The sequence below is a fragment of the Oryctolagus cuniculus genome, chromosome 1 (assembly GCF_964237555.1).
Source record: "Oryctolagus cuniculus chromosome 1, mOryCun1.1, whole genome shotgun sequence".
NCBI classification, from domain to species: Eukaryota; Metazoa; Chordata; class Mammalia; order Lagomorpha; family Leporidae; genus Oryctolagus; species Oryctolagus cuniculus.
The window spans coordinates 234,590,084-234,617,231 of NC_091432.1; the positions used below are offsets into that span (position 1 = coordinate 234,590,084).

At 49.2% G+C, this 27,148-nt stretch overlaps 1 protein-coding gene across 11 annotated transcripts in view; it reads right to left on the bottom strand.

The window, feature by feature from the left end:
• SETX (senataxin) overlaps window positions 1–27,148 on the bottom strand; it is a 74,064-nt gene that overhangs the window by 27,511 nt on the left and 19,405 nt on the right. For all 11 annotated transcript variants that reach the window (XM_070058311.1, XM_070058312.1, XM_070058317.1 and 8 more), the window contains 10 exons: window positions 26,363–26,582; window positions 25,567–25,686; window positions 21,987–22,158; window positions 21,792–21,879; window positions 17,009–21,283; window positions 11,882–11,981; window positions 4,895–5,068; window positions 2,334–2,566; window positions 1,175–1,342; window positions 507–663 (listed from right to left, as the gene is read on the bottom strand). In XM_070058311.1, coding sequence (XP_069914412.1) covers window positions 507–663; window positions 1,175–1,342; window positions 2,334–2,566; window positions 4,895–5,068; window positions 11,882–11,981; window positions 17,009–21,283; window positions 21,792–21,879; window positions 21,987–22,158; window positions 25,567–25,686; window positions 26,363–26,582 — 5,707 coding nt within the window. The remainder of the gene's footprint in view (window positions 1–506; window positions 664–1,174; window positions 1,343–2,333; window positions 2,567–4,894; window positions 5,069–11,881; window positions 11,982–17,008; window positions 21,284–21,791; window positions 21,880–21,986; window positions 22,159–25,566; window positions 25,687–26,362; window positions 26,583–27,148) is intronic.

Here is a 27,148-nt window from a genome sequence, read left to right on the forward strand (position 1 = left end):
AGCTCCCGGGCAGTATCTGCGAATACTCCTGAAAACGCGGCCAGTGTATTCCCCTTGCCCCCGCTTTGTCTCTTCCTCGTGCTTGGTGAATGTGATGACTGGAGCTGCAGCGGCTGTCCCTGACCCAGGGGGTGCATTAAAGAAAACAGAGGTCATGGGGTTGGCACTGTGGTGTACTGGGTAAAGCCGCTGCCTGCAGTGCCGGCATCCCATGTGGGCGCTGGTTCTAGTCCCAGCTGCTCCACTTCCGATCCAGCTCTCTGCTGTGGCCTGGGAAAACAGTAGAAGATGGTCCAGGTCCTTGGGCCCCTGCACCCCTGCACATGGGAGACCTGGAGGAAGCTCCTGGCTTCAAATGGGCACAGCTCCAGCCAGTGTGGCCAATTGGGGAGTGAGCCAGGGGATGGAAAACCTCTCTCTCTCTCTGCCTTTCCTTCTCTCTCTGTTTAACTCTTTCAAATAAGTAATAAAATAAATCTTAGGAAAAAAGAAAGCATGCATCATACCCAAAGGATTCTTCTTGTCTTTACATTTTTCCTTGAACTCGAGGATTATCTTCTTCATAAGCTCATCAACAGCCGCATTGGAAGGCGCGCACACAAGGACGCGGTTCTGCTTGATTTTGGCATTGAAATTTTCACCTGAGTGTCCCTTCTTCTGGTTCTACAATTTGCAACACACACACACACACACACACACAGAAACACTGATGAGCTCCATCACAGGACGACTGTAAGGCTGTCCTCTATTTCCAGGTTGTTCAAAAGTTCCCATAAACAACTAAAGTTAATAAAATCGTCTACCTCTCACATCGACGTGAAAGTGAATCTGGCATAACATTCTACGACTGCTGAGCTTTACTTCACCACCTGCTTACTCAGCCAGCACTCAGCAAGCAAATGGCAGCCCGGGAGCACAGGATGGGTTCTCGGGACTGCGTGCAGCCCACAGTGAGCCCAGGACCACCCTTCCAGCCCGGAGGGTCTGCTGCACGCAAGACGTGTTTGCTGTCCTCTTAGCTCCACACAGCCCCCTTCCTCTTGTGCCACCCCTTTCTCCAGTAACAGTTACACACAGCAAGTGTGAACAGGAGAAGCACTTTAACACTTACACACCAATTAAGTCAAGGAAGACAGCGCTGCTTAACAGCACCCAGCCCCTCACGCACACCTACCTCCGTCAGCAAGCAGTACAGGAGGCCAACGATAGTTTTTGATTTTCCTGTTCCAGGTGGTCCATGAATCAGACAGATTTTGGCAACTGACGGTGAGTGTTTTACCATGCTGTAAGCAGTTTCTATTGCTTTCTTTTGGTCTTCATTGAAATCTCTCAAGTGAGCAAACTATATCAAAATAATTTTTGACAATGAGGCGTTGTTGCAGTGACACGACAAGAGAAGACAACAAAACACATTCATCTGCATTTCTTGCAGCCTGTGTCACGGACACAAGGTGTGGTTAATGCGAGCGGGCAACACCCTCCAAGATCTTTACTCCAAGAACAACCTTCACTACTGCAAAGAAGGCTAGTTATTAGCCAGCTTCAATTACTTACAAATGGCTGGCTACAGCCTGCTTACAAATCCTCCTATTTTGGTTTGTGATTCTTACAAAGATAATTACAAATAAATCACATTAATCTCTTCTTTATTCTTTTTTTCATTTTGGTCAATTCCTACCTTAGACAGTACAAGTATCCTAGGATCACGTCTTTCCTAACACAGTGTGAGACTGTGAAGAAGATGTGGGCCCCAGGGTCAGGTCTGAGAACCCCAGTTTCCCTTACAAGCTGGGTCCCCGAACTCCTAACCTCTCCCAGCTTTAGAGTCACTCACGGTACTTGGGATTCCGTAAAAGGTGAGAACTGGCTGAAATACTGCACTCCACAGCGCTCGCACAGTCAAGGCTCAAATGTTTCCTTCTGCTGCTCACTGTGTTAACTTCCTAGCACGCATACCTCTCTCTGCTGAAAAATCTATGTCCACACACGATGAAAACCGCATCTTTCCCAACAGCGTTCACACCATCAGTCAACTCAACTCTGTATCCCTCCTGAACGCAGATCCACTACTGAACATTCAATGGATGCTGAGCTAACGTTTCAAAGGTGCTCTTCCAGTGTGACTTCAAGCATTGACTGTACTGTCCTTTGTCCTGTAAGCTGATAATCTAATTATACACTTTGCAAAACTACAGTACACGTACACTGAACACCACCACGCACGCGCTGATGTGAACACGTCTGTGCTGCAGTACACCGCAGCTACAAGTATAAACTTCAACAGCCCGACACAGAGACTGCTGACTTTCTCACGCCATATGATCTCCACTCACAATTCTCTCCGATGATGTAGTCAGCCCGTCTTTTGCACAAAAGTTCATGGGCTCTGGATTCAGAACAGCTCTGGCCAGTTGGTTCCCACCACTCAACAGAGACATAGCTTTCAACTTCCTTTGTGTAGTTACAAGAGAACTGATGACAACACATCTCACAAGGTCATTTAAGTTGGCTGGCAAATTCTCTTGAGTCTGGATGGAAAGGGAACACTCAGCTTTCCCACCACGCACTGTCACCAAGGAGAAAAAGCAGGTTCAGTTACCAGGGAACAATGTCGTCCAGTTCCAAAAGTTCTTCACTTAATCTTATCCCTTGCTTTTTGTATGATGCATGATTTAAATAATTCATACAGTAAATATTTACTGAATGTTTCCTGACAGCCAGGCACGTCTGTCCTCCAGAGATTTGATTTTCTAGATGATGGAGGCAGATGACCATATGTATCAGGTGGTGTAAGTGCTGGGAAGAAAGCAGACACACAGAGCGGGTGCAAAAGTGATACGGGTGCAGGCAGACGGGCTGGCCAGGGCAGGGCTTCCTGATGAGACAATATTTGAGCAGAGACTTGAACGAAGGGGACTAAGTTATGCCTTTATCAGGGAGGAGAGAGTGCTACAGGCAGAGACTCAGCAACCGAAAGGACCATGAGGCAGAGAAGTGCCAGAAGCATTTTAGAAACAGGGAGATGGTGGAGCCGGAACTGTGGCTCAGTGGGTAAAGCTGCCACCTGCACTGCCGGCATCCCATATCGGCGCTGGTTCAGGTCCCGACTGCTCCACTTCAAATCCAGCTCTCGACTATGGCCTGGGGAAACCAGTAGAAGATGGCCCAAGGCCTTGGGTCCCTGCACTTGCATGGGAGACTCAGAAGAATCTCATGGCTCCTGGCTTCCGATCAGCCCAGCTCTGGCTGTTGCAGCCATTTGGGGAGTGAACCAGCGGATGCAAGACTTCTCTCCTTGCCTCTGCCTCTCTGTAACCTTGCCTTTCAAATAAAATAAATAAATCTTTTTAAAAAAAGAGAGAGAGAGAGAGAGAGAAATAGGGAGATGATAATGTCACTGAAGGAAAAGCAGGGAGAGTGAGATCAGAAAATAAAATAGGCTGTATTTCACAGGGCTCTGCAGAGCACCATCCCGAGTTGGGGGAGCCCCGAGGCTGCTCTGCAGAGCTCAGAACACACGTCAGCTGCAAAGCACAGGAGCAAACAGAGGCCACTGAAGGGACACAGGAGTGGAGACCGGATTTCACATCTGCTGCAAAAGTCAACAGGATTTGCTGACAGCTTAGATGTAGATCAGGTGGGAAACATCCTACATGGAGAATGAAATCCCTGGGTCTAGCCCTGCCAAGGCGACTACAGGGACTCAAAATTCAGTAAATCCACAGGGGCCAATTCTCAAGTTGATAATTCTGTATGGCCCCTGAATGATGTTATAAATAGTCTTGGCAGAAAAAGGTTCCCAACCCTTTGTGGGGTACGGGAGAGCGCGCGCCATGGATGATCCCAAGGTTTCCGGACTGGGCAGCTGATGAGCGGAGACCTCACTCATGGAGATGGCAAACACTGAGGGAGGAGCAGATGTCACACGGAAAACCAGGTCTTCCGTGTTGGGCCAGCCGGTTTAAAGCGTCTAACAGACCTCAGACGGAGACAGACAGTGCTGACGCACGAGTAGCGCAGAAGATCATCTAGACACACGTGTCTGCAAACGTCATCCACAATGGCCACCATCACAGGTAAGCCAGACGTGCCCGTTGGGAGGCTCCTGCCCTGACCACACACACCCGGGGCACCCCTGCGCTCGTGAGCCCGGGGCAGGGCTGACGAGCGTGCTGATCCATTCAAGGTGTGACGCAGGCGGAGAAAGAACAGTGAGATCGGGTTCTTCATGTAACTGACGAAGTCAAAACCAAGCTGACGTGAAGGAGAGTGGACCTCCCAGTCACACAGAAGCAGTGTTACCTTTCAGGCCGACCACTCAACGTGGTGAAGCCTTCAGGAGATCAGTGATGTCCCTGAGCTACAGCTTTCTGAGGAGCGAGCACTCACGCCTACTGCTTCAGGCCTCGGGGAGGATCACAAACCTGCACAGGCGGGACGAGCCAGCGACACACAGCAGGGCCTGTGCAGCGCAAGGGAACGGGACTTGGGTGCTGCACTACCTTCAGGAGAGAAGTCTAACACAGTGGGCAGACGTGAAGCAGCAGCGGGCTCCTCAAGCCGCCTTACCCTAAGTTTTATGCTTGGTCTTCTCAGTAGTAATTAGCCACAAAACACATGAGTTTGCACTTTTTTTTAACAAATGCAATGATCAACGAAGGAGTACACCAAAGAGGACATTTTACAAAAAGCTTCTAAAAGCAATAAAAATGGAGCCTTTTCCATGTGAGTTTAGAAAGCTAGAAAAGGAACTCTGTATGGCAAGCAAGCAACACAGAGAACGCTTATTTGCTAAGTGTACAGCACAGGCAGGGCTGGGAAGGCACAGTTCAGAGGGAAGTAAGATGAGCTTGTATCCAACAAATGTTCAATCACCTACTATTCATTTACTTACTGACTGAAGTGCGACGAAATTTATGAACATAGCCGCAATGATATTCAGAGAGATCCTGCACACGGTTTCTCTCTGCATCTCTCTTCTCTCCATTCAGTCGTTCAGGAACCAAAAACACCAAATCATTTTCCTTTGGGTGAAGCTGTTTAGCCAGTTCACATTCCTCTAGATAAACTACGAAACAAGTCAGCATTTATAAAACACTAACAGAATTATTTTAAGTAAGATTAATTTAAGAGAAATTAAACCACTGCACTAAATTCAAAAGTATACAGCCGGCCGGCGCTGCAGCTCACTAGGCTAATCCTCCACCTGCGGCGCCGGTACCCCGGGTTCTAGTCCCAGTTCGGGCACCGGTTCGGTCCCAGTTGCTCCTCTTCCAGGCCAGCTCTCTGCTGTGGCCCGGGAAGGCAGTGGAGGATGGCCCAAGTGCTTGGGGCCCTGCACCCCATGGGAGACCAGGAGAAGCACCTGGCTCCTGGCTTCGGATCGGCAGAGCGCCGGCCGTAGCAGCCATTTTGGGGAGTGAACCAATGGAAGGAAGACCTTTCTAACTCTGTCAAAAAAAAAAAAAAAAAAAAAAAAAAAAAGATGCAGCCTAGTGGACTTTATAAACACGATAACGTTGCTTGATCAAAAACTTCAACTATCAGGACATGCCTTTGGCCTAGCAGTTCAGACACCTGTGTCCCAGCTCCACACATGCGGCGTGGAGCTCCAGGCCAGCTCCCTATCCAGCTTCCTGTACATGCACCCCTTGTGGGACAGCAGGGCACAGCTCAAGTGGCTGGGTCCCTACCAACCATGTGGGAGACCTGGATTGACTTCCTGGCTCCTGGTCTTGGCCTACCCAGTTCCAACTGTTGTGGGCATTTAGGGAGTGAACCAGCAAAAAAGAGCTCATTCTGTCTCTGCCTCTCTAGCTCTCACGTTAAGATACAAGAAATGTGCCGGCGCCGCGGCTCACTAGGCTAATCCTCCGCCTTGCGGTACTGACACACCAGGTTCTAGTCCCAGTCAGGGCGCCGGATTCTGTCCCGGTTGCCCCTCTTTCAGGCCAGCTCTCTGCTGTGGCCCGGGAGTGCAGTGGAGGATGGCCCAAGTCCTTGGGCCCTGCACCCGCATGGGAGACCAGGAGAAGCACCTGGCTCCTGCCTTCGGATCAGCGCAATGCGCCAGCCACAGCGGCCATTAGAGGGTGAACCAACAGCAAAAGGAAGACCTTTCTCTCTGTCTCTCTCACTGTCCACTCTGCTTGTCAAAAAAAAAAAAAAAGATACAAGAAATGTTTTCTGGGGCCAGCACTGTGGAATAGTGGGTAAAGCCACCGCCTGCTGGGTTCATGTCCTCACAACTCTGCTTCTGATCCAGCTTCCTACTAATGGCTAAGTGGGCCCCTGCCACCCACATGGGAGACCCAGATGAATTTCCTGGTTCCTGACTTCAGCCTGGCTCAGCACTGGCTGTTGCTGCCATCTGGGGAGTGACCTAGTAGATGGAAGGTCTCTGTCCCTCTTTCTGTAACTCTCTCAAGCAAAATTATTAAAAAAAAAAAAAAGAAGAAGAAGAAGAAGAAGAAGAAGAAGAAGAAGAAGAAAAAAAGGTTTTCTTGGGGCCAGCGCTGTGGTGTAGGTTAATCCTCTGTGTGCGGCGCCAGCATCCCATATAGGCTCCGGTTCAAGTCCCAGCTGCTCCTCTTCCAACCCAGCTCTCTGCTATGGCCTGGGACAGCAGTAGAAGATGGCACAAGTCCTTGGGCCCCTGCACCCACGTGGGAGACTGGGAGGAAGCTCCTGGCTCCTGGCTTCAGATTGGCGCAGCTCTGACCATTGCAGCCATTGGGGAGTGAACCAAAGGATGGAAGACCTTTCTCTCTGTCTCTCCCTCTGTAACTCTACCTCTCAAATAAATAAATAAAAAATCTTAAAAAAAAAAAGTTTTCTTAAAATCTGCTACAAAGCCAAACAGATCAAGTTAGCAGTACTGAAGAACAGCTAATGTGTTTTCTATCCTTGAGCGTCTACTTGAGAGGCAGAGAGCGAGCAAGCTCCCATCCACTGCTCCACTCCCCACACCGGTACCTACTCCAGTCTCCCTGCGGATGACAGGAACCTCAACACGGGGCCCAGCACCGCTGGCACGCAGTCTGCATTAGCCAGAATCTGGTGGTCGCAGCCAGACAGGAATCACACCAGGCATTCTGAGGTAGGATGTCAGCAGCTCAACCACTAGGCCAAATGCCCCATTCTGGTTTTTAATCATTTTCATGGGACCAAAGCTGTAGCCTACAGTGGCAGCATCCCATATGGGCACCAGTTCAAGTCCTGGCTGCTCCACTTCCGAGCCAGCTCTCTGCTGTGGCCTGGGGAAGCAATAGAAGATGGCCAAGTGCTTGGGCCCCTGCACCCGCGTGGGAGACCTGGAGGAAGCTCCTGGCTCCGGATCGGTGCAGCTCCGGCTGTTGTGGCCAACTGGGGAATGAACCAGTGGATGGACGACCTCTCTCTCTCTCTGCCACTCCTCTGTGTAATTCTGACTTCCAAATAAATAAATAAATGTCTTAAAAAAAAAGAAATCTCAAAAAAAAGTCTGAAGTTATTACAAAATGAAGTTAATTCTTCCAACTCAAACCCAGCGCCCGAGGGATCTTCACTGCGCCTCCCCGCTGTCTCGTCCCCTCTAAAGGACCTTGGTTCCTACCACTATCCGTTCACTACATGCCTGTTCTACCTCACAACACATAAAACAAGTTAAGAATTACTGAGGCAACAACACATCTCATAAACACATCTCTGCTACCCTAGTTTTCAGAATACATCTCACTAAGGTTATACAGTCAGGGTAAGTGAGTTCTAAAAGTACTCCTGTTAGGTTCATGTGTTTCTACTGTATTTCTTTTTTTTTTTTTTTTTTTTTTTTTGACAGGCAGAGTGGACAGTGAGAGAGAGACAGAGAGAAAGGTCTTCCTTTTTGCTGTTGGTTCACCCTCTAATGGCCGCCGCGGACGCCGCACCGCGCTGATCCAATGGCAGGAGCCAGGTGCTTCTCCTGGTCTCCCATGGGGTGCTGGGCCCAAGCACCTGGGCCATCCTCCACTGTACTCCTGGGCCACAGCAGAGAGCTGGCCTGGAAGAGGGGCAACTGGGACAGAATCTGGCGCCCCGACCGGGACTAGAACCCGGTGTGTCGGCGCCGCAAGGTGGAGGATTAGCCTAGTGAGCCGCGGTACAAGCCCTTCTATTGTATTTCATTTTAAGGTCTGCATTTATTCATTGTTGATTTAATGGTTCAAATTCATACACTTGTTATAAAGAATGCTGCAGGAGCAGGCCAATTTCCCACCTGGAGTCCGTGTACCCCACTCCCAGCTCTGGCTCCCGACTCCAGTTTTCTGCTAAGGCAGATCCTGGCAGGCGATGGTAACGGCTCAAGGAACTGGGCTCCTGCAACCCACGGGCGAGGCCTGGAGGGAACTCCTGACGTCCAGCTCCCACACGGCCCAGAGCCAGCTGTTGCAGGCACTGAAGGAGTGACTTAGTGGGACTTAGCGAGCTCTCTGGCTCGCCCAATAACTAATTTTTAAAGTACATCCTAGTTCTATCAGTCTTGTCTTTGTGTATCATGTACATATGCATTCAGAACTGTCTATCTTCTATTAAACTGAAATATGAAATATTACCTTTGTAATCTCAATCATGCTTTCTGCCTTAGTGACTTTTTAGTCTGGTATTAACATGATTAAACAAGTTCTTAGCTGGCCTTGCAACTTAAAGGTTTTTTTCCAATTGTTTTCAACCTTCCTGAATTTCTGTTTAGGCATATTACTTAACAGAATATCACTATTTTTGAAATACCATCTTCAACTAAAAGATACCATGTGTTTTTTTTGTTTGTTTGTTTGGCAGGCAGAGTGGACAGTGAGAGAGAGAGAGAGAGAGAGACAGAGAGAAAGGTCTTCCTTTTGCTGTTGGTTCACCCTCTAATGGCCGCCGCGGACGCCGCACCGCGCTGATCTGATGGCAGGAGCTTCTCCTGGTCTCCCATGGGGTGCAGGGCCCAAGCACTTGGGCCATCCTCCACCGCACTCCCGGGCCACAGCAGAGAGCTGGCCTGGAAGAGGGGCAACCGGGACAGAATCCAGTGCCCCGACCGGGACTAGAACCTTGTGTGCCAGCGCCACAAGGCGGAGGGTTAGCCTAGTGAGCCATGGCGCTGGCCACCACTTTCAATCCAGCTCTCTGCTGTGGCCTGAGAAAGCAGAAGATGGCCCAAGTGCTTGGGCCCCTGCACCCACTTGGGAGATCCAGAAGAAACTCCAGGCTCCTGGCTTCGGATCAACCCAGCTCCAGCTATTATGGCCATTTGGAGAGTGAACTAGCAGACTGAAGACCTCTCTCTCTCTGCCTCATTCTCTGTAATTCTGCCTTTCAAATAAATCTTCTTTAAAAAAAAAAGTTAAAAAAAAAAAAAAAGACACATGAACTAGTGCATTTAAAAAAAATATTAAAATGAGGAACTGTGTTACAGCGTTGTGGGTTAAGCTGCTGCCTGCAGTGCTGGCATCCCACGTGAGTGATGACTGCTCCACTTCTGATCCAGCTCCCTGCTAACACACCTGGGAAAGCAGCAGAGGACAGATCAAGTGCTTGGGCCCCTGCACCCATGTGCAAGACCCAGAATAAGCTCCTGGATCTGGACCAGCCCAGTTCTGGCCATTGTGACAATTTGGGGAGTGAATCAGTAGATGGAAGCTCACTCTTTCTCTCTTTCTTTCTCTGTAACTCTTTCAAATAAGTAAATATTAAAAAAAAAAAAAAAAAAGAAGAAGAAGAAGAAGAAGAAAGAAAAAGACTGCATGATCCACTTCTGGACACAGACTCTACAAGAATACTCTCACAAAAGCACTAAGAGTGGGCCCAGCGCCATGGCTCACTTGGCTAATCCTCCGCCTGTGGCGCCGGCATGCCATATGGGTGCTGGGTTCTAGACCCAGTTGCTCCTCTTCCAGCCCAGCTCTCTGCTGTGGCCCGGGAGGGCAGTGGAGGATGGCCCCTGCACCTGCATGGGAGACCAGGAGGAAACACCTGGCTCCTGGCTTCGGATCAGCACAGCACCGGCTGTAGCGGCCATTTAGGGGGTGAACCAATGGAAGGAAGACCTTTCTCTCTCTCACTATCTGTAACTCTACCTGTCAAATAGATAAAAAAAATCTTAAAAAAAAAAAAAAAAGGCACTAAGAGATGTATAATGACCACAGCAGCATAGTTCCTAGGATCACGTGAAGAATACAGCAGACTTGCTCTCCTTGCCTGCTGGCAGGGTGGGCCATGGCTGGTGTTTGGAACTTCACATTTCCGTCAGTTCTCACTCCCTGGACGAGCGGCACACTGACTCGAGGCTGAGCCCAGGCCCTGTGCTCTTCCCGGGAGGCTGCCCTGGGTGCGGAGTCTCTGAAGGCTTTTTTTTTTTTTTTTTTTTTTAAGATTTATTTATTTATTTGGAAGTCAGAGTTATACAGAGAGGGGAGAGGCAGAGAGAGAGAGAGAGAGGTCTTCCATCTGATGGTTCACTCCCCAGTTGGCTGCAACGGCCGGAGCTGCGCCGGTCCGAAGCCAGGAGCCAGGAGCTTCCTGCCGGCTCCCACGTGGGTGCAGAGGCCCAAGGACTTGGGCCATCCTCCACTGCTTTCCCAGGCCACAGCAGAGAGCTGGACAGGAAGCGGAGCAGCCAGGTCTCGAACCCGTACCCATACGGGATGCCGCCGCTTCAGGCCAAGGTGTTAACCTGCTGCGCCACAGCGCCGGCCCCTGAAGACTGCTTGTAGCAGACAACATGCCACAGGCTATCCTAGCAACTTGCTGCTGGGAGAACCAAACGCTTCCTGAGTGTCCCCCAGGACAGGAGCCTTGCAGACTGGGCCTGATTTCTGCCAGATGCTGTCCGGGTCACTTTAGCTTTTGCTCCTTCTGCTTTCTTTCCCTGTGACAGATCACAGCGATGCTCTGACAACATGCTGGTCCTGCGAGTCCTCCCGCCAAGTCATCACTCGTGGAGGTTAGGCAGTGACGTCGGGGACTTTCTCCACCAGGGCTGGTGGAGGAGGAGGATTTGCTAGAACCACGCTGACTCAGGAAGAGGAAATACGAAGAAGGGGGGTATGACAAGCCTATTTCATAATTCTCATTAACTGTCCCAGCATTCATTCTTACTAAGACTTTAAACATACTTGATTCTTGTAAGATGCTGCAAACCTTAGCTTAGAAAACCTATGTTCTGGGGCCAGTGTTGTGGCACAGGAGGGAAGCCACCACCTGAGAGGACAGCATCCCACATGGGCACCTGCTGTGTCCCTGCTGTTCCAGCTCTGACCCAGCTCCCTGCTAACAGCCTAGGAAAAGCAACGGAAGATGGCCCAAGTGTTTGGGCCCCCGCCAGCCACTTGGGGGACCTGAAGCAGCTCTCAGCATCTGGGGAGTGAACCAGCAGATGAAAGATATCTTTCTCTCTCTCTCTGCCTCACCCTCTCTGACTCTGACTTTCCAATATATTCATCTTAAAAAAAATACCTATGTTCTGGGAAATTCAAATAACAATGACTCCTTGTAAACAGACACCCCAAATATTGTCTTGGGGCTGGTGCTGTGGCTTAGTAGGCACAGCCTCTGCCCGTGGCACCAGCATCCCATATGGGCACTGGTTTGTGTCCTGGCTGTTCTTCTTCTGATCCAGCTCTCTGCTTATGGCCTGGGAAAGCAGTGGAAGATGGCCTAAGTGCTTGGGCCTCTGGATCCACATGGGAGATCCAGATTAAACTCCTGGATCTTAGCTTCAGCCTGGCTGTTGCAGACATTTGGGATGAACCAGTGGATGGAAGACCATTCTCTCTGTCTCTCTCTCCTCTGTAGCACTGCCTTTCAAATAAATAAAATGCTTTTAAAAAATTATTGTACCATATATTCCAAGCTGCTTAAAAAAGAAAGCACTCACCCACGAACTCCCAGTATTTTTTATAATCGGCAGGAAATTTTCGCAAATGCAACTGATAGAAATTCTCTTTATTTGGAGAGTTCATCCATTCCTGTGCCACCTGTAGAAAGCAAAAAAGCAAACTGACAAAGCCAAAACAATTTGCAGAGTTATGCTAAATAGCAGTATTTTTCAAAGTTAACAAAAACAAAATGCAGAACCTAGACTCCCAGCATACAAATGATTATTCTGACAGCTTAATTAAACTGTCCAGCACTACCCTTGGTATTGCAGTTTAAGCTCTAAAATCAACAGCTGCATTGCTGCACCAGTGATACCACCAGGCCTCAACCTGACTGCGCGCGCACACCTGTGCAGGGACAGCCAGTCCCTCGCAGCCTCGATCCTCAACTTCTTCTCTAGTGCTGGAAATTTCTCCGTTTTAATTTCCATTAACTAGTGCGGCGTTTTTCCTGACCTGTATACTGGCACTTCTTTGCCAACCTACTCTATGCGTCTTTTCCACTCTATCCCCCCTGGCACTCCATGAGAGATTTGCTCTGGTTTTCTAGTTTATTTCCTTCTACCCAGGCGCTACCCACATCAGGAGCAGAGCTCTTCGCTGCAACTCGCGCACTTGCACAACCCCACCCTCCTGCGGTCTCTCCCTCCTGCTTCACTTTCCTGTGTTCTCTACCATCTCTGACCAAGACTGCAGCTTCGCTGACTGTCCCCTGATTCTGCCTCACCTGCTCTAGTTTCGTCTCTCTTCCCTTTCAGTGACTTCTCGCCAGCAGAGTGCAGCCTCCCCATCTGAACTCACACTCATCAGGGTACTAGAACAGTGGCTGGGAACGCATACCGGGGGAACAAAGGGCTAATCGACCACCACCTAGCTTTCGGAGCCAGGCTGGTGAGTAGAGGTAGGGAGGAAGTCAGGAAACAAGAACGCTTTGTCCTTGTCTCCCACGTGGCTGGCAGGAACCCAAGCCCTTGGGCTGTCATCCAGTTTTCCCAGGAACATTAGCAGGGAGCTGAATCGGAAGTGGAATAGCCAGGCTCCAACTGGCACTGTCAGGATTCTGGTGTCACTGTGCTGGCCCCCTAGTATTTGGTTTTTTAACCCTTGCATTTAACACAGAAAAGTGTGAATTAGGTAAACAGTGCATCGTTTTGGCAAGCACCTTTATTCATTTGTTTTGCACCCCTGGATGCAGCAGCCCTTTGGAGAGGGAACCAGCAGATGGAAGCTCGCTCTCTCTCTCTCTCTCTCTCTCTCTCTGTCTCTCCCTCTGTCATGCTGCCTTTCAAATAAATCAATAAATCTTGGGGAGGGGGACACAAAAGAAATATTCCTTCTACCAGCCATGTTGGTATACAAGACTCAGCATTTTGAAATCTTGAAAAGCTGAATTCGGGGCTGACACTGTAGCCTAGCGTATAAAGCCACTGCCTGCAGTACTGGCATCCCATATGGGTGCCGGTTTGAGTCCCGGCTGCTCCACTTCAATCCAGCTCTCTGCTGTGGCCTGGGAAAGCAGAAGATGCCCCAAGTTCGTGGGCCCCTGCACCTGCGTGAGAGAGCTGGAAAAAGCTCCTGGCTTTGGATCGGCACAGCTGTTGCGGCCATCTGGGGAGTGAACTAGTGGATGGAAGATCTCTCTCTGCCTCTCCTCTCTCTGCCTAACTCTGCCTCTCCAACAAATATATCTAAAAAAAAAAAAAAAAAAAAAGCCAAATTTGTTCTCATTTATCTTTCGTGCTGATGTGTGATTTCATAAAACATCGTTATATCCCACTTGTAATAATTAGCTGGATAATCAAATACTATGCTTCATGTTCTAAACAGAACCAATCAAATGTTCACAGCAGGAGTCCACACCAAGTGAACACTGAGTTGCATCAAAGCGCGTCAGAACGATGGGGATCCTTACGCAGGCAATGATCCCAGTGAGACCACCGCCTGCTAAAGACCTTGGTGTCGCACCTCTGCACGGGAACCCCCAGACCCGACTTCTTTTACTTAGCATAATCTTTCAACATTCTCTCCAGGAGGGTGGCTGAGGGGAGACTAACATTCCCTAATCCAAGCAAATAAAACGACCAAGATCAGGTCTCCAAAGAGGCTAAGACCCTCTGATATAGGGACAGCAGAAAGGACAAGGACGCCACAGGGGAAATCCAGCGCACGCTTCTGCGCCGCACTCTAGGGCGCTCCTGTGTCCCCTAGCTTCAGCCTAGCCCTCTTCCCACACGCAACTTCCAGCCAGGATACACTTCCCAGATGAAACTAGTGAGCATTCTTTGGGAAGTCTGACTTAATAAACAAGACTAGAAATACTGACATACAGGGGCCGGCGCTGTGGTGTAGCAGGTGAAGCCGCCACCTGCAGTGCCGCATCCCATATGGGCACTGGTTTGAGTCCGGCTGCTCCACTTCTGATCCAGCTCCCTGCTGTGGCCTGGGAAAGCAGTGGAAGATGGCCCAAGTCCTTGGGCCCCTGCACCCGCGTGGGAGACCTGGAGGAAGCTCCTGGCTTCAGATCAGCGCAGCTCTGGCTGTTGTGGCTATTTGAGGACTGATTCAGGGGATGGAAGACCCCCCTCCTTCTCTCTGCCTCTCCTCTCTGTAAATTTGCCTTTATTTCCAAATAAATAAATCTTAAAAAAAAAAAAAAAAAAAAAAAAAAAAAAACCAATACTGACATATGGGTAGGGGTGAGGCCCACTCTTCCATTCAGATATTCTGGTATTTTTAAAAGCTTACATATAAAACAAAATGGATTATAACTGCACCTAAGTGCAATATCTTAACATACAGAATAAAACTGGAGCCAGCGCAGTGGCGCAGCTTAATCCTCCACCTGTGGCACCGGCAATCCATGCGGGCACTGGTTCTAGTCCCAGCTGGTCCTCTTCTGATCCAGCTTTCTGCTGTGGCCTGGGAAAGCAGTAGAGGTTGGCCCAGGTGCGAGGGCCCCTGCACTCGCATGGGAGACCCGGAGGAGGATCCTGGCTTCGGATCGGCCCAGCTCTGGCCACTGTACACTTTTGGGGAATAAATTGGTGAATGGAAGAACTTTGTTTCTCCCTCTCTGTAACTCTCTACCTCTCAAATAAATAAAATATAAATTGAAAAAATAAAACTAGGCGCCGAGATTGTGGTGCAGCAGCTAAAGCCACTGCCTGCGATGCTGGCATCCCACAGGGTACCGTGTAAGTCCCATGTGAGAGACCCAGATGAAGTTCCAGGCTCCTGGCTTCAGCCTGGCCCAGCCCTAGCTGTTGCAACCATTTGGGGAGTGAACCAGTGGATGAAGATTTCTGTTTTTCCTTCTAACTCTGCCTTTCTTTAAGATTTATTTCTTTGCAAGTTAGAGTTACAGAGAGGCAGAGGCAGAGAAAGAGAGCGAGCGAGCGAGCAAGCATGCGTGAGGTCTTCTATCTGCTGGTTCACCCCCACAAAAGGCTGCAACGGCTGGAGCTGCGCTGATCCGAAGCCAGGAGCTTCTTCTGGGTCTTCCCATATGCGAGCGCAGGGGCCCAAGGACCTAGGCCACCTTCTGCTGCTTTCCCAGCCACAGCAGAGAGCTGGATCGAAAGTGGAGCAGGTGGGACTCAAAGTGGTGCCCATGTGGGATGCTGGCACTGCAGGCAGTGGCTTTACCCCCTATGCCACAGCGCCTACCCCAATCTGCCTTTCAAATAAATAAATAAATCTTCAAAATAATTTTTTAAAAAGGAAAAAAAATAAAACTAAAGTTGAAGTAGATCATGCGATGGCATCCCTCGTATCCATCTGACTCCCACGGTACAGTCACCTAGGTCGGTCGTTTCTGTAGGAATGTATTAGAATTTCATCTGTGTCCCAAGCCTCTTTCACCCTGCTGCTTCTCAAGTTGACCCTGTCAGGACACACAGGTCACAGGACACGCCAGAGTCCTACGGCTTGGTCGCCTGTGCTGGGTGACTATCACCACTACCTAACCCCACATTCCCATCCCCCCAGAACCCCACAGCCTATTATTAGCAGTCCCAACTCCCCCTCCTCCCATCCCGCCCATCCCATGGCAACTACTACTCCACTTACTGTCTATACAGATCTGTCTACTCTGGTAACACACATAAATGGAATCATGGAAAATTTGACCTTCTGTAACTGACTTGTTTTACTTAGCATAATGTTTTCAACATTCATCAATGAACATGTACCCAAACGTCACTTCTTTGTACGGCTGAGTTATATTATATGGATAGACCACATTTTGTTTATCCATTAATCCGCTGATCGACAATAGGCTGTGTTCGTATTTTGGCTACTATGAATAATGCTCCAATCCACTGTTCAGCTACCAGAAATCATCAGCCATCTGAAAAAAGGAATTAAGGAAGTATAGGGCTGGTGCTGTGGCATAGTGGGTAAAGCCACTGCCTCCAGTGCTGCCATCCCATATGGGCGCCGGTTCTAGTCCCGGCTGCTCCACTTCTGATCCAGCTCTCTGCAGTGGACTGGGAAAGCAGTGGAGGATGGCTCAAGTGCTTGGGCCCCTGCAGGAGACCCAGAAGCTCCTGGCTCCTGGCTTCGAATTGGCACAGCTCTGGCTGTTGTGGCCAACTGGGGAGTGAACCAGCGGATGGAAGACCTCCTTCTCCCTCTCTCTGCCCCTCCTGCTCTCTGTGTATAGCTATGACTTTGAAATAAATAAATAAATGTTAAGGGGAAAAAAAAGTACAGATATCAAAATGAACAGAAAAAAGGGCCGGTGCCGTGGCTCAGCAAGTTAAAGCCTCGGCCTGCAGCACTGGCATCCCATATAGGCACTGGTTCAAGTCCCAGCTACTCCACTTCCAATCCAGCTGCCTGCTACTATGCCTGGGAGAGCAGTGGAGGATGGCCCAGGAGATCGGGCCCCCGCACCCATGAGGGAGACTTGAAGAAGCTCCTGGCTGCCTTTCAAATAAATCAATCTTTAAAAAAGAAAAAAAAAAAAAGGTGTGTCACCACCATCTAGAACGGTGTGGCTGCACAAATGTCTGTTCAATATAAAATCAGAAAGGCTCATTACTCCAACTGCACCTTAACATCCATGGTCACTAAGAGCTCCACCTTGAGAAGTCTCGAGAGACAGACAAGTGAACTGTACTTACTGTTTCAAAAGTATTCAACATCACCAAAGGGAAAAACACATTAAAATAGTCTCCGCAGTCTTGAAATCTGACGGGCACGGGTCGTGAGATGGACTGACAGAGGCTTGCCGGGGGCCCACACTGATCGAAGTTCAAGAACATGTCGTATTTCCACGTTAGGACCTCTTTAACAAAGGTGTCAGACAGAGACTGTGCCGACAAGGGGGCGTTTACTGGAGAGGAAGCGGAGAAGAGAGACTTGCTTTCCCCAAACGGAAGTGTGTGCCGCTGCCTGCTGGGATTAGCTGGAGGCTGAGGAAGGACACTGCACAATCCCTTCCCTTCCCCCACCGGCTCTGGCAGTACCAGGGGCACCGGCTGTGGTCCTTTCAAAACAGACTGCGTCCCACTGGACTTGTTTTTCAGAGCTGATGTAAGTGCTGAAGCGTTCTCCAAGGACCTGGAAAAATTAGCAATTCGCGACGTGCTGCTTGAGCTAAAAACCTTAGTAGTGGAAGGTCGCAAAGGCTTGGCTGCAGAAGGAGGCAAGCCAGGCTTACGGAACACAGCTTCATCCGCAACTTCAGCTTCCGAATGGCTCGCGCAGTAGTCACCAGCGCTTTTCATGGCCTCAACACAATCCTGGTCCTTGCACTTCGTGTCACGCAAACATTTCGACTGCGGCCAACTGAGAGCAGCGTCTGCTACCTTCCCATGACCTACTTCAATTAGTTCATCGTTGTAAGTCTCCATTTGTGAACACAGATCCATATCTTCAGGGTCGTTCTGTGTTAAAAATAAGCTCTCGTCGTCTGTGTCACTGCCAGACTCAGGCCCTGCCTCAGTCAAAGCTGCCCCCTCGGCAGGACGAGCCGCGGAACCGCCTCCACCCCAAGGGAACGGGTCTTCTGAAGTGGAAGTAATTAAGTCAGTTGGTGTTCTTCCATCTAATGCCACAGAATCACTCTGGTTCAAAAGACCAGCGTCACCAGCCACTTGAGAAATAGAATTTGCTTTCATGGTTTCTGGTTCAGGTGGCACGCACTTTATTAACTGCTTCCCACGACTGTCGGCAAGTACCTCCATCCCACCCTTCTTACAATCTGACCTCCCAGACTCGGGCACAGACGCCGACGCCTGTGCCGTGCGCGGCTCTGCACTGGCAGCAGCCACAGTCTGACAATCAAAAAGCCGGTGTGCGTTCTGCCGTGATCTGGGTCTCAGCTGCCTCCGCAACTGAGCATCCTGACTTATCAGCAGCTTCTTGTTATTTCTTACGGAAAGTGTCTGAGGAGAAATTAGTTTACTCCTTTTTCGTGTATCGACGACTCCAACAGTTTTGCCGTGATCACGTAACTGAACTAAATAATCCAAGCTTCGCTGGGATAAATCAAAAGCCTTTCGAGGGGCCTTTTTCAGACCCAGCTTCTCAACTGTTGAAGTCGGCTCAGGACACTGGCGAAACTTCTTTGGTGGCACAATCGCAGGCGTCGTCCTACAACTTAGGTAATTCAGACTTTTATTCTGCCCTCTTCTGGCACTTGAAGGTGTTTTCTTAGACGTTATCGAAGGCAGGACTCTCCTGATGGGCTTTGAGTACGTGCGCAGCTTGGGGGATTTCCTGGGTGACACGGCAGCGGCTCTGTCAGCGCTGGAATCGGGAGCTACGCTTCTCTCGTCTGCACTCCCAGAAGGTTCTCTCTGGTTCTCAGGCCGGTCCTCACTGCTGACAGAAGATGAAGGCCTAGCAGGCTCTTCGGCCCCAGGCTTTTCCAATCGTTTTCTCTTCGGTCTGACTTCACCTTCACAGAGCTCCTCACAAGTACTACTGCTCTGCGGTTCCGCACGTTCTTCAGCCCCCTTGGCTACTTCCTTAGTGTTCGCATCAGGCTCACTCGTCTTCTGGTCAAAGTACCAATCAGGTGTGATGTCAGTCACAGGAGTGGGAGAGGCCTTTCCACGGGGACTGGGAGAGGGTACGTTTCCACGTGGACTGGGTGAGGGTACGTTTCCACGTGGACTGGGTGAGGGTACGTTTCCACGTGGACTGGGAGAGGGTACGTTTCCACGTGGACTGGGTGAGGGTACGTTTCCACGTGGACTGGGTGAGAGTACGTTTCCAGGTGACTTGGGCTCTGCTTTACCATCTTGCCAAGCTGAATATACTTCAGATGAGCTTTCAAACTCAAACAACTGCGACTCACTGTCTTCGGCCTCTAAGAGGGACACCATCTCCTCGTCCATTAGCTTTTTTTCCACGTTAGTATTGACGACCGAAGCTCGCTGCCCTGGACGCACTTCCCCAAGGCATTTTTTGTTCTGTTTCTTGTGTTTCTCAAAACCCAGGATTCCTTCCTCTTCATCATCAGAATCTGAAATGACAATAACCTGTCCACAGCTGAGGTCTTCAGCATTACCCTGGTTGGCTTTAGAATGCCTTTTATTATCATCTTTTGCTTTCCTTTGTAGCTGGAATGAGTTTTTCTGCACTGAATCGGATGGAAACTTGATGACACTAGCTTGAGCCATCAAGGAGAGTCTGTGGAGGTCTCGGTCTACCTGAGAATCTGTTAGAGTGTCCGAGCGGGGACTGAGGCCAGGCGCCTCTCCTCTCGCCACGTCACACAAGAGCAGACCCACGCTCTTGTTCGCAGCCTTGTCTCTAGAGTCGAGCACAGTCACAGAACCTCCAAGTGCACACGTTTCCCTCACTGAAGCACTGTTCATCTCCGCACAAGGCACCAAATCCTCACCATCAACACCACCTTCCTGTCTCTTACAGCTGCTTTTGTGGGAAGAGAAAATATCTACCTCTTCAGTTTTCAACTTTTTTTTTAGTTCTCCATTATGATCCAGAACAGCATTAGCATCTAGAGACAGACTGTGTATGAAGCCGTTCCCTTTCTGAACTCCCACCTCTTTCCTTGGACAGCAGCTCTCAGGGTGAGACACAGCCGGATTTTCCTCTAACCTGCCAGCATCAGGGACACAGGTGGTTTTCCTGTATTGCTTCCTTATGACCCGTGACAACCTGGCACAGATTTCATCTCTCTGTGCCTTGGTTTTTGGTTTTGAGGTTTTACCAAGGTCATCCTTGAGAGAGACCTCCTCGTTTGAAGAAGACACTTTTCCCAGAGAACTACTGCTACAATCAGTCAAAGCACACGCTGACGTCAGTCCTCCGTCACACCCCGTTTCGGAACCACTGCTGGCCGGGCGACTCTGCAGCGAGCGCGAGGCGCTCTCCCTCACAGACGGCTGCTGCCCTGCACCTGCTCCGCTCTCCTCTCGAGCCCTTCCAGCGAAACGGCCTTCACGGCTCTGCTCCGAGCACGCCGCGGCTGACACATTACCTCCTGGCTTCCAGCCCTTCACACAACCCTGCTGCACGTCCTCCTCCTCGGCCTGGACCAGTGCCTTCTCTTGCAGTTGGTGTGCATCAGCCTTCACGGAGTCTCTAGAAAACGCTGGACTGCAGTTTTCCAGACAATGCGTGTCATGTCTAGGTTTCTTCTCTGCTGGGTCACTTTCTTCTTTGTAGGATACAGGAGGGATTTTACAAGCAGGAGTCAGATCCACAAAAGTGCTACACGGAGGTACTTTGGATTTTATGTTCCTGATAATTTGTTTTAAACACGTTTGCAACTCATGGGTTTCTTGACTAGTCAATTGCCAACCTAGAGATAAGTTTCCCCGAAGGAACAAATTAAGCTTGTCCCAGAACCGCTTACAGTGGGCCTGCTGCCCAAGCTGATAGCCTTCTCTGAGGAGACTTCTGATCAGCTGCACACAAGCAAGCTGGACAGAGTTAGACGGCATCGAATGCAACGCCAGCGACGAGACCACGGCCGCTCCCTTGCAGCCACTTCCCGAAGACTTCTCGGAGCTCCGCGCAAACGCAGCGGTAGGGAGCTTGGCGCACTTCACGACGGCTTCCACCCACTGCTGGGAACTCACCCACAACAAATGCAAGCACTTTTTATTTCTGTGCAGTTCAATCACTGACACCAAAATTAGAAGAAAAAATTCAGTGACTTTGTCACACACAGCATCTGTTTGATTGAGGACATCTTTGACTTCAGAGTAGAGATGATGGATAACCTCCACTATGTAAGCCACACCCAAATCTTTCAGATCCATCAGGGACTGAACAAAAGGTATGAACCACAGAAACGTGCTATTATGAACACGCATGTCTTGACCAATGTCTGACTGAAGTACACTGGCTAACGTTTCCATTTCTTCATACATGTTAGGACAATAATCTGGGCAGATGGCTGATCTCCACCCTGCATCCTAAAATGAAAGAGATACCGACGTTTAGATAAACAAATAGCATTCATTATAGGTTTACCCCCAAGGTGTAAGAAAATATACTTCTCAAGCTTTTCTATTTATTTTTTGAAGTTCTTTTTAATATATCTAATTCCCAAGGGAAAAAAAGACATCTGTTGGTCTTGATGTTAAAGTCTGATGAAGGCCAAATTTACTCCACACTCACACCCTGTGGCCTTCTTTCCATCAGCTGGTTTGATTTCTCTCCATGCCACTTATCTCCTCCCTTACCCATACACTTTCCACATTTCTCCAAATGCACTCAAACTACGTTTCCCAACCGTGCAAGGTGCAGACTCCATCCCCTCGCCCCACGCCCAGCACAGCCTGTTCGTCAGAGGCCTCTCTGTAGCAGCTGATTCAGAAAAGGTACGGGGCATAAAACCAGCAGTTCAACTAACTACAGGAGACACTGTGTATACAACACAAAGGCTACAGCATCCGTGAATTTGTTTTAAGTATTTTATACCTTTTTAGTCTTCTCAGGATTATAATTGTATACAATCTGGCTACAAGTCACCATATCATCCAAATACGACTCCGGTTCTAACTTGGTCCTTAAAGTGTTAAAAACAAACAGAAATTACTGAAATGAAGGGAAAGAAAGAAAACTCCTCGTCACGTCAGGTGCGACAGTCCTCCTTTGGTCCTGACACGAACGAACCTTGCAGAGCTGTTCCGTACGTTCTGGATCTCTCTCCTGTAGCTCTCACTGTTGATGATGGTCTGAAATGCCTCGATAGGATCGATCAGCTGGCCCCAGACCTTGGAGCCAAGGCGGTCCAGAATCACCATGAAACAATGCAGTGCTGGCCAGAAAGGATCCACACTGTCATCTGGAACACAACGGAGCAACTGCTAAGTCACAAACAATCAGAAAACATGGTAATTTTGGAATTTGGTATACTTAATTCTGAAAGAATTAAAAGAAAGCAAAAATAGCAATTTATTTACGTATTTATTTTAATTTGATAGGCGGAGTTAGAGAGAGAGAGGGAGAGAAAGGTCTTCCTTCCGTTGGTTCACCCCCCAAATGGCTGCTACGGCAGGCGCTGCGCCGATCCGAAGCCAGGAGCCTCCTCCCGGTCTCCCATGTGGGTGCAGGGCCCAAGCACTTGGGCCATCCTCCACTGCCCTCCCGGGCCACAGCAGAGAGCTGGACTGGAGGAGGAGCAACCGGGACTAGAACCTGGCGCCCATATGGGATGCCAGCGCCGCAGGCAGAGGATTAACCAAGTGAGCCACGGTGCCGGCCCTCCAATAGCAAGCAATTTGCAGTAAAGGTCTGCCAAATCAGAAGTTTTTAGAAGCTGGAGAATCTTCAAAATTTTTTTTTTTCAAACAATACTATGGTGGCTTTGTAAAAGAAAACAAAAGAAAGAAAGAAAGAAAGAAAGAAAGAGAGAGAGAGAGAGAGAGAGAGAGAGAGAGAGAGAGAGAGAGAGAAAGAAAGAAAGAAAGAAAGAAAGAAAGAAAGAAAGAAAGAAAGAAAGAAAGAAAGAAAGAAAGAAAGAAGAAAGAAAGAAAGAAACGAGCTGCTAATAGGTAACACGGTCTAGGTAAACACAGCCTGAGTTCTCACCGTTTGCTATACCGAAACACGCTTCGTTACCAAGCTCTCCAGTGTGTCCCACAACTTCCATCTCCCAACAAACAACAGAAAATAAAGGCAAAAAGAAAAGACTGGAGCCCCACTGTGGCATAGGAGGCTCAGCCTCCGCCTGTGGCACCGGCATCTCATATGGGTGCTGGTTTGTGTCTAGGCTGCTCCTCTTCCCATCCAGCTCTCTACTTACGGCTTGGGAGGGCAGCGGGGGATGGCCCAGGTCCTTGGGCCCCTGCACCCACGTGGGAGACCCTGAAGAAGCTCCTGGCTCCTGGCTTCAGATTGGCCCGGCTCCTGCCATTGTAGCCATTTGGGGAGTGAACTAGCAGATGGAGGACCTTTTTCTCTGCCTCTCAAATAAATTTTAAAAGAGAGAGAGGGAGAGAAGGATCTAAGGAGGCCTCTAGCACAACAGCTAACGTCAGAGGCTCCACAGCAAGTGCGTAAGCAAGCAAGGTGCTGCAGCCGAGCACGGCATTGGCACTCGCTCTTCTTCCGAATCAGGAATCAGGTACTCGCAAGCTCACGGCTCCACCACGCCCTCCCCTCCCCGCTATCAGAGTGGCAGGACTAGACAGTGCCCGAGACCTTCCACAGCTCCTTACTGTCTTCCAAGAAAATTCAAAAGCTCAGTCAAGAACTTAGAGGACCTTGCTCTATTGTTTCTTCCCAACGTTATCATCCATACTGCCGTCATTACACACTATCCACGCCAGAAGCGGATCTCTGGTTGTTCCCACAAAGGCACCAATGCCTTCACAATTAGCTTCACTGACCAAGATCGGAGCCATCGTGAAGGGGCAGCTTAAATGCCTGCTTCTCCATTAAACATCTCCCAACCATTTACTCGCTTCCAGTTCTCTTCTAGGGCAGGTGCTGTATCTCACTTAGAAGGTATGGGGGGGGGGGGGGCTGGCACTGTGGCACGGCAGGTAAAGCCACTGCCTCCAGTGGCGGTATCCCATATGGGCACCAGTTTGTGTCCCGGATGCTCCACTTCCAATCCAACTCCGCTGTGGCCTGGAAAAGCAGAAGATGGCCCACGTCCTTGGGCCCCTGCACCTGTGTGGGAGATCAGGAAGAAGCTCCTGGCTCCTGGCTTTGGATTGGCGCAGCTCCGGCCATTGCGGCCAACTGGGGAGTGAACCATCGGACAGTAGACCTCTCTGTTTCTCTCTCTCACTGCCTGTAACTCTACCTCTCAAATAAATAAAATCTTTATATATGCGCCAAGGTCTAATAAGGTTAACCTATTTTAAGATTTATTTTACTTGAAAGTCAGAGTTACACAGAGAGAGAAAGAGAAGCAGAGAGAGAGAGAGAGAATCTTCCATACGCTGATTCAGTCCCCAATTGGCTGCAACGGCCAGAGCTGCGCCAATCCAAAGCCAGGAGCCAGGAGCTTCTTTCGAGTCTCCTATGTGGGTGCAGGGGCCTAACGACTTGGGCCATCTTCCAGTGCTTTCCCAGGCCGCAGCAGAGAGCTGGATCAGAAGTGGAGCAGCCAGGTCTCAAACCGGCGCCCACATGGGATGCGGCGCAGCAGGCGGCAGCTTTACCCACTATGCCACAGCGCTGGCCACAATCTATTTCTTCTAGAGCATCCCAGAGTCTGTATCTATAACCAGGCTGCTGGAAGGAGTGAGTGAGGGAAACAGTTACTGGCGTGCTTGGTCTGCAGCCAATCACTATTCCCACATTACAAATCTCGGTGCATGTCCTCCATGAACACCGTGACACAACCATTAGCACAAGAAGAGGGGGATCGAGTAACAGCATGACCGCAGTGTGAGGCCCCGTTTCCTGGACTTCCTAGAGCAACTCAGCCAAGAGAAATTCCTGATGAGGGACATCTCTATCTGCGCTAAGACACCCGACACATGTGGCTACGGAGCCTTGGAACACAATTAGTGCACTGAAAAAATAAATCTTTGATTAAAATACCACGTGTGGCTGGTGCAACCCAAGAAACCATGGCAGAAAGCAGCAGCAGGCCACCGGAGCCGCACCACGCCACTGCTGTGTTAACAGTCGGCTCCACGGGCTCCGGCTTTCATTCAGCTGCTCATTCCCGCAACATGAAAATGTCAACTTCCCTAGGCTTCAGTATGTTCCTCTATGAAAGGAAGGTACTGAATTCAACTCTTTTTTTGTTTACGATTTACTTATTTGTTTGAGAGGTAGAGTTACAGAGACAGCCTAACAGAGAGAGGAGTCTTCCACCTGCTGGTTCACTCCCCAGATGGCCGCAACGGCCGGAACGAGGCTGATCTGAAGCCAAGAGCCAGGAGCTTATTCTGGGTCTCCCATCTGGGTGCAGGAGCCCAAGGACTTGGGCCATCTTCCACTGCTTTCCCGGGCCACAGCAGGGATCTGGACCAGAAGAGGAGCAGCCGGGATATGAACTGGAGCCCATATGGGATGCTGGCACTGCAGGCAGAGGATTAACCTACTATGCCTCAGCACCGGCCCCTGAATTAAACTTCAATGGTTCTTTGTAAAGTCTGAATGTGTGCCCTAAGTCATTAAAAAAAATTATTTTTCTTCACACAATACACCTCAATTCCAACAGCGCCGTGAGCATTCTAAACGTGCATCCTCACAGCGCTCAAAACACACAGCAAGCAAACTTCATTACCGTCCGACTGCCCCTCCATGGTGTGAAGTATCGATCGCATAAAATCATTTTGTTTATCTGAGCCCAGCAGCAGCGAGTCCATGGCCTGCTCCTCGAGAATGGTCAGCAACATGCAAATACCTGCAAGATCATTCACAACTCCCTCAGCTCATGAAGCACACAACTGCAACGCATTCTGATTAAGGGGGCAGGAGAAAACAAGGCGGGACATGGAGCCAAACTGAATCCAGTTCCTCAAACACTGAGCTCTGAGACACTTACAAAGCTCCCAAGCAAAGGGGGGGATTCCAATGTAAAAGGGAAAGTTGACACTAGCTTGGATTATCACGTAACTTGCATTTCATCAAATCTAAGATGACTTCAGTCTTAAGATGTACTTACAAACAAGAAGTGATGGCTAACAGGACACATGACCTCAAACTGTAATCAGTTTGAAACAAGGGAGACCTATTTTGCGTCAATATAAGAAGAATTTGTAAAGGACACTAATATCTCTACTCATTGAAGAGTGGTTTTAACAATTAAACTTTACTGGCATCAACTGTCACACTACTATTTTGCTCCTTCTAACATTGTTTCAACAGAAGATTCCTGTGCCAGTGTTTCGAATGTTTCCCTTCTTCAGAAAGTTTCTAGGATAAGTCATCAGCAGGACATGTAACAGGTCAATTAATGTAACAAGAATTAAGAACTATGAAATCTTTTATTTTGAAAGTCTCAACAAATTATTCCCTTTTCAGAACACTCCTAAGAACTACAGGAAGATTCTAACTCTCAGAGTAGGAATAACACTCACCCAGCCAATAGTTTTTGTAGTTGGTTGTATCATACATGTGTGAAGGCAGGAGAATCAGTTTACCCTTTTCCAGAACAGAAGAAGTATAAATGTCTGGACTTTCTAAAAGCCCCAATTCAATGACTTTAAAAAGGCAAGTCAGGACCTCCTGTAAGTCGTAGTAATCATCTCTGTCCACTTTCCCCAAGTTTCTTGCAGTCAGGATAGCCCAACGACGAACCTAAACGTGTAAGACAGCATGTTCATTACTACATACAGCGACAGCAGGGGGAAGCGGACAGGAGTCTCTGGACATGTAACAGCCACATCAGCCAGGCAAGAACTGTGGTGCAGTAAGTACAGCTGTCGCCCGTGGTATCGGCACCTCATAAGGGCAACAGGCTCGAGTCCCACATGCTCCACTTCCAAAACAGGTCCCTGATAACGGCCTGGGAAGAGCAGAAAACGCACAAGTGCGTGGGTCACTGCCACCCCATGGGAGACCCGCATGAAGCTCCTGGCTTCAGTCTGGCTCAGCACTGGCCGTGTGACCACCTGGAGAGTGATACAGCAGATGGAAGCTCGCTCTCTAATAAATAAATCTTTAAAAAGTAAATAAATAAGACTCATAAGAGACAGTAATCAATGTGATGCACAATCTTTAATCCTGATTTGAACTAGCCCCAACAGATCGCATATGAGACAATCACTTCATTCATTTAAACACTGACAGAAGGCTGGTATTAATGTGGAATGGCTATTTTAAAGATAATGGTATCTTTTTAAGTCCTTATTGTTTAGAAACAT